General features: G+C 39.3%; 1 protein-coding gene across 1 annotated transcript in view; it reads left to right on the plus strand.

Annotated features, from left to right (window-relative positions):
• Positions 1-141: 141 nt before the first annotated feature.
• The window catches only part of CFAP44 (cilia and flagella associated protein 44), a gene marked incomplete at both ends in the record, with an annotated part of 45,397 nt that continues 33,665 nt past the window's right edge, over positions 142-11,873 (plus strand). The window contains 7 exons of the mRNA XM_080360849.1: positions 142-157; positions 6,646-6,738; positions 7,626-7,803; positions 8,089-8,251; positions 9,265-9,367; positions 9,688-9,904; positions 11,386-11,500. Of these exons, the coding sequence (XP_080216975.1) occupies positions 142-157; positions 6,646-6,738; positions 7,626-7,803; positions 8,089-8,251; positions 9,265-9,367; positions 9,688-9,904; positions 11,386-11,500 (885 nt within the window). The remainder of the gene's footprint in view (positions 158-6,645; positions 6,739-7,625; positions 7,804-8,088; positions 8,252-9,264; positions 9,368-9,687; positions 9,905-11,385; positions 11,501-11,873) is intronic.

Consider the following 11,873-nt stretch of genomic DNA (forward strand, 5'->3'; position numbering starts at 1 on the left):
TCAGCACGTGCCGCCGCCCGGCGGGCCCCCCCACCCGCCGCGGCCCGCGGGGCCGCGCATGCGCGCTCTCACTCCGAACTACAGCTCCCGGAGCGCGCCGCGCGCCGCGGGAGCGGTTGCCTGGAAACCGGTAACGCCGCCATGGAGGAGGCCCCAGGTACGGGGTGGTGGGGAGGGTCAGGGGCCCCTGCGGCCCCACACGGGCCCCTCAACGGGCCCGCAGGCCCCCGTGTGTTCCCGCGTCCCATGGACGTCCCCGGTAACCACCTCGGTCTTCATGCACCCGGCGCTGCTCACTGCTGGGGCATCCCCTCACTGTGCCCCTCTATGGCACTCTCCCCATGGCCCCGCAGAGGCTTCCTCCCCCGCACTCCCCGAGGAGCACCAGGTGTTCCCTGCCTGCCCCTCTGCAATCCACCCACCAAACAGCCTGTTATGGGGTGCTTCTGCCTTGCCATGACCTTTTCCTGGTGTCCAGGGGGTAGACAGCCTTGGAAGAGTGTCAGGCTGAGGCAGTGCGGGCCTGCACCTCTGTGCAAGGCCAGTGCCATCACCTTTGTGTGCTGAAGTCTGTGTGGGACCAATTTTCTTAGAAACAGGCTTTTGGAAAAGAGAAGGCTTTACTCTCATGTAGTTGCATAGCTTCAGAAAAGTGAAACAGGGATCCAGAGGGAACCAGACAAGCTTGAGAACTGGGCCCATGCAAACCTCATCCTGTGCCTGGGTCGGGGCAACCTTGGGTATCAATACAGGCTGGGGGATGAAGGGATTGAGAGCAGCCCTGCAGAGAAGGACTTGAGGGTACTGGTGGATGAAAAGCTTGGCATGAGCACGCAATGTGTACTTGGAGCCTAGAAATCCAGTTGTCTCTTGGGCTGCATCAAAGGAGCATGGACAGCAGGTTGAGGGAGGTGATTCTGGCCCTCTGCTCTGGCGAGACCCCACCTGCAGTTCTGCGTCCAGCTCTGGAGCCCTTAGTACAGGAAAGACATGGACCTGTTGGAGAGGGGCCAGAGGAGGCCACAGAAATGATCAGAGGGCTGGAACAGCTCTGCTGTGGGGATAGGCTGAGAGAGTTGGGTTTGTTAAGCCTGGAGAAGAGAAGGCTTCAGGGAGACCTTATTGTGGCCTTTTCAGTACTTAAAAAGGGTCTATGAGAAAGATGGGGAAAGACTTTTTAGCAGAGCCTGTTGCGACAGGACAAGGGGTAATGTTTTTAATGTAAAGGAGGCGAGATTCAGGCTGGACATGAGGAGGAAATTTTTTACAATGAGGGTGGTGAAACACTGGCACAGGTTGCCCAGAAAGGTGGGAGATGCCCCATCCCTGGAGACATTCCAGGCCAGGCTAGACAGGGCTCTGAGCAACCTGATCTATTTGAAGATGTCCCTGCTTATCGCAGAGGGTTTGGACTAGATGGCCTCTAAAGGTCCCTTCCAACTTAGACTACTCTATGATTCTATGATTCTGTGAATGTTCTGTAGCTCAGGTAGAGCATCTCATACTTCATTTGAAATGTGGGACATGTTGTTTTCACTTTACCATGTGTGAGTCAGTTAATTTTATTACCTGTTGCATTTGTAGCACTATTCTCATGTTCATTTTTACTATTTGCATTTATATTGTAAGTTAATAAGTAACTGGTGATGTCACCAGTTTCTGTGTAATAAAAACCTAGTAACCTTTATTCACAAGGCAGACTTTAAGAGACTTGAAACTTTTGGTTTCATGAGACAGAGCTAGGACGTCTAGATCATACAGAGGACTATTTTAGTTGTAAGGCTGGAAATTAGAGTTAGGTTTTATTTCTCCTAATTTTATAGGAAAATACTTTGAATGTGTGCAACATAGCAATAGTGAGGTTCTAAGCAGAGGTCTCCTCTCCACTTCTTTTATCTCTCTGACGAGAAGAAACAAAAGCGACAGTGGGGCTGTGATAAAGATGATGTGTCTAGATCCTGCTTTGTAGCTTCATCCTTGCTGTATCAGTCTCTGAGTAATAAATATTTTATATACTTAACTGCTGTGAGAATTGATATCTTCTGTTATTCTGCTTGCTCTCAAGTATTCTAGCTATTGTAAGACAGACAGCAATATTCTTTAATACAAAAAATTTCTTCCTTGGGATTTTGGATTGATTGCCTAAAACTTACTTTTATTACTAATTTTGTAGTAATTCTGACTGGTAATGATACGCAGACAGCACTGCACAGTTATGCCTGATTTACACTTGGATATTTTTCTTTGTGTCTATAAGCACTAAAAGACTTTAGATGTTTTCGAATGAAAGTAAGTTTTGCAAAACTCTGCTGCTTGCACTCATCAGCAGCCCGGTAAATTGCTGATGTACTCTGATGTGGTCTGAAGGCTAAAAGGAATGCTTAGGTAGTTGTTCAATGGTGTGCTAGTTTTCATAAAGAAATGGGAGACTCAGAGAAAACTGCTGAGGAGACTGTATCTGAAGATGAGTTAAACAAGCAGGCTTGGCAAACTGGAAGAAATCCAACACATCCAAAGCAGAGCTAGACCTGAAGAAGATGCCTCAGCCTGGGACAGACATCTCTCCCGACAGTCATATGTTGCAGTCTCTATTTTAGGGCAGTGTTACCCCCAGGCCTGAAAGACAGCAGAATGTAGCCTATAAGGCTCATAGTATGGTGCTAAGAGGAGTCAGGGTTGGAAGCAAGAAAGCAAACCAAAGTTCTGGGATGAACTGAGTTTCTTCATGTGAAATAACAACAAAGAAGAACATACTAGTCAATCTCTTCTGAAGAAAATAACAAGTTACTTTGTTTTTTCAAAGCCTACTGGTGGCCAAAGCTTTTCTACCAAAAATTACACATTTTGGAGTGAAAAAATAAAATCCTGCAGAAGTAGCACACTCTTGCTTATTACTGGTACTGATAGTACTGCAGTTATGTTCTGCAGTAATCGTTCCCTATTTCTGCATATCCTGAATCAGTGGACAAAACATTATCAGTCTTCTGTAGATATAAAAGCTGAGGTGAGATAGGTGATGTCTTTTAAGCACAGTCAGACGGTTAATGGTGAGGCAAAGACAGCTTAAAATAATAACTACTAGATATGTTCAGTTTCTAAAGTAAAACTATAGGCTGCATTTTGATCATTATTTAATTCAATGCATTTTGTGCAGCAGAAGTTTCAGTCATGGGTTTTATGAAGGCAAGCAATGCATTTATGAAGCTTGTACATTTAAACAACTTTTTTTTTTTTCTGAAAAGAGGGAAACTGTAGGAAGAGAAAATACAAAAAAAATTGTGTCATCTCATTGTATTTGTTTACATGTTACCAAATAAACATTATTTTGATTTAATTATCCTGTATTTTGAATAAATGAGACAATTGTCTGGAATGAGAAATCTCTCATTGTCCAAGTTTACTGAGAATTTTTAAGAAGCTTCTATATACAAGGATTCTGTGTGGCAGCAAAATTGCCAAGAAACATTTTTGTTTTGAAATAACTGAAAAAATATACCTGAATGAACACATTTCTCCATTCTGAGGTGAGCTGTGGATTTTGAGACCATAGCTAAGAGAAAGGCAATCTGAAAAAAAAATCGAGCTTTGCTGAAATTCACAGCTTATAGCACTGGCCACTGAACCAAAGAAAACCTGAATTCATTCCTGAGTGAGTTCTTAGAAAGCTAAATGGCAGAACTGATGTGGATCTGTATAGTGCTTCAGATCAGTATCTTGAATAACTAGGAGTAGGGAAAAAACAATATTAGTGTTCTGATCAGGCATACTGTATAATTCCAGCTGGGAAAATACGTCTGGTTGCCAACTTGCTTTTCTTTGGTCACTTCACACCAGTTCTAACTGCCACTATGTCAGTTTTCAGTATTAAAAGCCTTAATTCTAGCTTTTTTAGGAAAACTGTCTGAAAAAATATACAGGAAAAGAAAATCAGCGTTCAGAGAGACGCATACCTTTGTCACAGTGAACCTACACAAAAGTTTTCTGGATAAGTCAATCCATGAAACGGAGAATCTGCAACCAAAGTAGCCATGTTCCCCAAATGAGCCTCTTCTGAGTGCTTAAATTCAAAATTTGTTTTGGCACAGTGCTTGAACTCCATCACAGTAGCATGCACAATGAACATTGCGATAGCTTTCTTTAACTAGAACCTAGATATCAATGCAGGCGGAAATGTTCATAACCTCTTTCAGCCTAAAGCATTTTCCAGATAGGAATTAATTTATAATGAAAACTATGATAGTCTTAATTTTTAGAAGATAAATGATTGCTAATTAGTTACAATAATTTGAAATTTTATAGCACTTTTCTCTATGGATATCAAAATACTTTGCTAAGATGGGTAAGTATTATTATCTCATTTTTCACAAGAGATAACTGAGACAGCCAGAGGTGAAATGGCTGATACAAATTGTACACGTCATTACTAGGCCTGGAATTAGAATTCAGGTCTCTGAACACTCCACTATATATTTATGCAGCTAGTCTGCAACTATTTCTTCAACTTCAGGGATATCAGTTCTGTTACCCCATTAAAAACTCATGAATTTCATTTAAATATATTGAGATAAATTGCAATTGTTTTCTTTTGATTTGTTTTCTGAATTAAAAACTTTCTGCATGTCTGTTTTTACATTTTTCTCAGCACTCCTGAAGGATAAAAAGCTCATTTTAATTCTTAAGGGAAATTATGCAGGAGAGTCAGATGCTGGCAGAGGCTCAGAACCTTTGGATGAAGGTTGAGTAGGGCACGTTGACTATATACTAACATGAGTGATATGTCTACAATATTTCTTTGCCCTCATTGTTCTGATGGACAGCATTACGTTTGGACACTTTGCCTTTCCTAAAATGCCTGAAAAGTCTAAAATGCCTTATAAGATCTTTTCCTAAATGGGTTCTGACTCGAAGCCAGAAACAGGAAATACATTTGTAGCAACTTTTTCTTGGTATCAAAGCTACACTTACACATTAAAAGAGATTCATTTGCATCCTATATTTGTTATTCTGAATATTTAGGTTTCTTTACATTTAACTTCTGAATTTTCTGTTTTCTGATAGTATTTTACAGCTGTAGTATTTGTACAAAATTGCTCCAATGTTCATTTAAAGGTGTTTTGAGACCATGTTTGAAGTCAAAAGGCAGAACAAATTTAGCAGAAGAGTAATGCTTGTGCTTTTTTTTTGCTTCTTTCAGGGACATTTATATGAATGATCAAAGTGTTTGTTTTTTATATGGAAAAAGATTGGAGCTTTCTCACTCCAGAGGACAAGAGTAACTAGTTAAATTGTATTACTCTGAAAATGCTAGTCTGAAAGCTGAAAAATTGCTGGAGGGTTAGTTAAGCTGCTTAAAGCTTTTTAAATTGTGTTAGTTTTATTAATTCACTTTCCATGAATATAGAATGTTTTGAAGAAAGTCCTTTTTTCTTAACGATTCATCTCTCCTGCTTCTCCGTACAAGATATTAGATGGTCTCAGAATGTCTATCTCCTGATATTTTTTGTGAAGTCCACCAACAAATTTCTACCCAGTATATCAAAGAAAAGCCCCAAACATGTAAATCTCTCTTCAGCTTCTCCTGTTATGCAATATTTAGTCTTTCTATAGCAATATACTCAGAGCCTGAAGTTCTAAAACCTGAACCAATGAATTTGCCCTACAAATGAGGACATATCTTTGGGTTATCCATATTTGTGGAGTACAAGCAGAACACAAACATTCCCTTTGGGAATCTCAAAGCATTTGAGAGGAAATGAAAATGGCATAAATGGCAGATGAAGGCAAAAATTCTGAAAGTTCCTCTTCCCACCACCAGGTAAAGAGGACATGCCATCTCTTCCAAGGGAACAGGAGGGAGCTGATGAGAAGCCAGCAGAAGGTGCACAGGCAAATCACAGTGGTGCCCGTGGGTGTCTCCCACTGTTGTATAGTGATTTCAATACTGAACCTACAGTAGTTTCTGGCTTCTCCCACCACTCAGCCTTTCCTTACTAATAAGTGTTCATCTTCAGTTGCTGCCCTTGGTGTTGCCCAGTTTCATTTTGATTCTGGTCCAAGATGACCCATGCCAGTGAAGTTCTGTGCTGACCAATGTGTCTGGAATTCCCGCTGCCCCTCAGCACACAGTCTCTCTCCTTAAAATTTTTGCTGTTTAGACTTGACTTTTCTCTGTAGCTAGAACTGCAACCGATTCATTAACTCTGCCAGGGTCTTTCAGTCAGAGACCTGTATTTCTCTGTTTAACACCATTTTCATCTTGAAGTGCCTCTCCAGTGTGTATTTCAGAAGTTCTGCATGTCATCTAACACACTAGATCTAGGTAGCAGGGATAACAAAATCCACTAGTGAATCTACTGTGGTGCTTATATTGGTGCATTACATTTGGCTTTTGTTTGATTATATTTACTATTATACCTTTTTCCTGTTATAGGATGCGTTTCTTTCCTTTTCCTGGGTTTTAAAATATGTGGGTTTTCTTAAGAAACTTCTCCCTACACTTAATACTAAACAGCAGGAAGTCCATTGTTGGGCAGAAGGGATTTTTTTTACTACTACAGAACTGTGTATTTATTTAGCATGTCACGCATGAGCAAATTAGTCATAGGAATTAATACCTAGCACAGTAATCCCAATTGTCCTTTGCAGAAGAAAGAAAAACTAGTCTTCCAAAGGAATCATCAGCTGCAGAGGAACAGGAAGAAGAAGTGGAACAAGTGGAATCAGACATCGAGAAAGCTGGTGAGTATTATTTTCCACTGATGAGATGTTGGAACTACCTTAAAAATACCACTGCTTTCTAGTTTTTGTTTTTTTCACTGTTATTGTTATGAACAGCACCTCAGACCAGTGCCATCAAGTCACAGCGACTGAGTTTCTCTACTCCTTTTCAGTTGACTTACCTTGTGTACTTCATTTTGCTCTTTCCCATGCCTCGTCTCTGAATCCTTTTGTTGTTTTTCATAGAACGCCTAGGAGATTAAAATATCAAGACAGGCTGAATAGCTTACAAAAAAGGTAATAGGAATTTGACCTGAGGTATCAAACTGAAAAGTACTTTTAATAAGTGCTTATGACAAGCTGGAAGTCAAGTTAACAGTATTCTGCTTTGCAGTCCAGTGAAGAACTGCACTGGGTCACACATTAGCAGTATGACTTTTTGAGGACAATGGTGTCTAGTGGTGGACTGTTGTATCTGTTTTTACTAATTGTTTTCTATAATGATGTGCATTCAATAGCTACTGAAAAGAGGCACTTTAAATTTTATTTGGTTTCTAAAGCTGAGATCTAAACACCAAGCACAGCTGAACTGAACAGTTTTGGTAGCATTTGAGCTTTAAAATCAATGTTTGTAAAACAGCCTCAAAATTTTTCCTCTTCAAATTCTCCAGTTTTGAATATTTACAGTGAAGTTTTTAAAAGCCTGGGGTAGCACTTGTTAGAGACTGTTCCAGGACAAGTTATTACTAAGACATAGTACCCCTTTTCTGAGCTATGGAGTGTCCATTACTCTGCTGTAGGAGGCAAGGGATGTGTGAATCCTTCCCTTTTGCAGTTAGGTGGAAATATCAGCAAAGAGCCTAAGATTTATGGTGAATATAAATTTCACTTATGTTTCCACTTCTGAGATGCTGAAGACAATTTGGAAGAGGAAGATAACAGTGAAGTACCTTCAGAAGCACAAAAAAGGCCTGAGAAGGTAGAAAAGAAAATCTCAGAAACTTTCTTCTATAACTATGAAGATATATGTTCACGTCCATTTGTCACTGAAGACTCTGGGATACCAATTAACCTTCTTACTCTTAAGTATCCTTTCTGTTGAGGTTCTGCAAATTTAAAGCTAAGAATATTTAATATATCTTCTTAAAACTGTCCTTGTCTAATTTGGAGAAGCCTATGTGGCATTAGTGGGGTACCTTTGGTTGAGACACAGGTAAGAATTCTGACCAGCTATGGCTCTGGGTGAACCATCAGGCTTTTAGTGACCAGGTTCAGTGTTCTCATTTCAATTTTGGTTAAGTGTTTCCATCCACTTAGTAAACTTTTCTAGAAAGGCAGTGTCAAATCTTTTCCTTATTGAACTGTTGTAAGACATTCTTTTGGATATGACTGCACCAGAAGTGCAAACCTGATGGTGATGGATAGCCAAACACTGATGTATATAGCAGGCAACCAAGTGGTGCTCCTGGACCTGAAACCTAAATCTCAAAGATATCTCCGGAGCAGCGGTGGTGGTGGAATTGGGTTTATCACGGTATGGCTTTTGTTTTGTGTTTTAGGATGTTAGTCACTTTCTAGCAGTGAAATGTTCACTTGGCTGCTTGATGGGAGATTTCTACAGCTGCACATACATATGCATAAGAAAGTATAGTATTGATTAGGGGAACTTGTGGACCAGGCAGCATGGGCTACTCATCACATCAACATAAATGGCAGAGGACAAATATCTGCACACCCAAGTCCCAGGCTCAGGTACCTTAAGACACTCACAAGATTATTTTTTAGAACTATTACATTTTTATTTAAATATTTCAGCTCATTTAACTTTTTTTTTTTGAACACTCATCTCTCCTAGTCACAGCTAATATTAGTATAGTGTTTTACCTGCAGTTAAAATTTATAAAATCAAGTTCCTAGATAAATGAAGAGAAAAAGTATCTGGTTTCACTCTAGTAAACTCCTACGAAGAGCTTCAGCTCTCAAATGCTTCCTCTGGATTTGAAGCATCTTACTCTCTGAAGGGCTCTGCCATCTCTCAGTTGTATTTTACATGAGCAAGGCTTTCAGAACACCAGCCTCAGACTGTTCTGCTGCATTGTTAGCAGCCTTTTCTGGGGAATCACAGTACATCTCTATGTCTCCAGAACAATATCATTCAGGGTGGCTTTTCTGCAGCTGTCTGCTGAAGTAGATGGCTGCTGGCACAAATGCTGCTCATGGAAAGATCAGCTAGTAGGTTGAAAGAGGCAGGAATAGTAAAAGAATGCACAATAAAGCAAATTATTTCGCAGTTTGTTATGGTTCTGCGTTATATGTGTGATAAACCATTTTGTTTGCATAATGGTTTTATCATTTTGTGTGCATAGTGGCTTCTTTCTGATATTGAGCAAAAGGTGGGCAGTTGTTTAGAATAAACACATATAAAAAGGCAATCTACTATATCTTTTGACTAATGATTGAGTAAATTAAAAAAACCCAACTCAATAGCTAGCAGTATAGAGACAGAGGTGTCATTACAGCATGCAATGGGACTTTTGCTTTTTCAAGGCACACCCTACAAAGCAGTACTTTGCAGTAGGAGAAAAAGGAAAGAAGCCAAACATCGCCATCTATGATTACCCTTCACTGAGGCCCTACAGAATACTGCAAGGTAGTGTAAAAAGTTCTATTTTCATCTTACACAAATGGGCCTGGGTTTATAGATCCCAGAAAATGGAGTAGTGTGTCATTTTAAGTTTAGAAGGAAATATGACCTTTTGGTCCTTCACAGCAAAATAGAAAGCACTGATTTCAAGCTTTTTCATTATTGCATGGGAGGAAACTTTTATTTAGTAGAAATAGCCAACTGAGAGCTATTACCTAGTGAAAAAAATAATTGCAGTAAAAGTTGAGCTCCTTCTAAGTAGATTTTCCTGTTGTTTCTTCTGCTTTTCCATGTATGGGTGTATTTGGGCTTGCATGTTTCTTCAGGTGGCACAGAGGAAGCCTATGTTTTTGGTGATTTCAACCGTGCTGGCACTTTGTTGGCCAGTGTTGGGAGCAGCCCTGACTATATGCTTACTATCTGGGACTGGAAGCAAGAAAACATTGTGTTGAGATCAAAAGCTTTTTCACAGGATGTTTACAAGGTCACATTTTCTGCTGATAATGAAGAGCAACTAACTACATCTGGATCAGGACACATCAGGTAGTTTTAGTGATTAGAATTAATACATATAACTTCTAAAGTCATAATATATAGAAGATGACTAACAGGAATGTATCATTAACAAACATGGATCAATGAGGAATGCTGTTTTACCTGGCAATTACAGTTACAAAAAGGAGAATGTTCAAGTCCTTCGGCCAGTCAGCCAAGTCTTTTAACACCTTTGCTGTGCAAAAAGAAGGATGCTTGATGTTGAATGTCAGTATGACTGGCTGCATTCTTGTAATTTCAACAAGCATATATATATAAAAATGTATTCCAGCTGATAACATAACATATATGCCTCTTGTGCCTTCTGGCCTTTCTACCTTTGATTCCTTGAACTCATCTGCTGTTTGGGCAGCCATTAGAACTGGTCAAGTCATGGATCAGAAACCCTTTGATACCTCCACAAGCCTGCAAGGAATCCTTACAACATATATACTTCCATGCACTCACTTCTCTGGTAAATTCACGGATCCTTTTGTAATAAAAAATAAACTACAACTTTAAGCTCTTTGGAACAGGGATTAGCTTTGTCTTCTGTATTTATCCGGTGTTCAATGTTAATAGAGCAGTGACTTAAGATATGACTTAGGTACTATCATGATAGAAATTATACCTTTAAAAGTATAACACGTCTAAAGTTCTTTGATTTTTAACAAGGGAATCAGATAAAAATCTGAGATCTGCTCTGTAGTTTGTTTGCAAGGTGGGTCTGAAATAGAAAATGGCTTATTTAGACCTGGAAAAAATGTGGTTTAGAATATATTATTTATGGAAATCTGACAGAGCAAAAATCTCTTAGAATCTTTCAAGCTAAAATACTATGGATAAGCACTGACATAGCTTTTGTAACATGATAAACAGGATCTTTCACCCAAATGTGGTCTCCAGTTCCAATTTCCAATACCTGTCTCAAGTATAATGTGTTCTGCACAGACAGTGAACCATCCCTAATTGCAGATGTTAATTTTTCTGTAATGCAGTTATTTAAAGTTATGTTTTATACTGCTAAATTATAATTATTAAATAGAAATAGCTATGAAGATCTAGGATAAAACATTTGGCTTAGTGAAATTTTATCATCAAACTCAAGCCCATGTAGGTACTTGTATGAAATTCAGTGAAGATCTTAGTCCCTTGGATTTACAAAGTTGAGTATCATACACTGTAGACAGCAAGAGTAAAATAGGTATTCCTGACATTTTACACTTTTAAATATTGATGTAGTCTTCATTATGACCACTCTAAATCCTTTTGCTAGCTTTTTCTTAGGGGTAGTATAGGGAAATGTTTGTGTAGTTACGAAGCTTTATCTCATTTTAAAAAGAGAAACTCAATGTCTCCCGTGAAAAAGAATAATAAAGGAACAGCGCTAACCTCAGAGGCATCCCTGGTAAGATTATTATGTCTGAGAGAGACTGAAGAGTGTGTTGAGGAAATCTTGTATCAGACAGCAATGTTTTTTCTATACTCAGGTTCTGGAAGATGGCTCTCACATTCACTGGTCTCAAGTTACAAGGAGCTTTGGGCAGGTTTGGAAAAACGGCGGTGTCTGACATTATAGGCTATGTGGAGCTGCCTGATGGGAAGGTAAGTAAGAGGAAGTTTAATTGGTTTCATGTTTCCTCTTAGGTTTAGATATAAAGTCTACTGAGTAAGTTGGAGAGTTACTATTTGCTTCAAAGTGATTTGAATTAAATCCTCAATGCACTGCTCTGATAAGCTAATATTGACATTAATTTGCCAGAAATCTGGCTTGCTTTGTAATAATTGAAAAGTACAGTTAGTATTGTAATTCCCAGACAAAAGATCTCTGTTGGCTTAGAGCTGAGGCTCCTCAAATGGGATAGTGAGAATGTTAGTGTAAAAAACTACAAAGACTGTTAGCCTTGATCTTTAACCGTTTCAGTGCATGTAAATGTTGTTGCATTGCTAAAAAGTTGAATCTTCTCACCTTTTACAC

The sequence above is a fragment of the Nesoenas mayeri genome, assembly GCF_963082525.1.
Source record: "Nesoenas mayeri genome assembly, chromosome: 1".
NCBI classification, from domain to species: Eukaryota; Metazoa; Chordata; class Aves; order Columbiformes; family Columbidae; genus Nesoenas; species Nesoenas mayeri.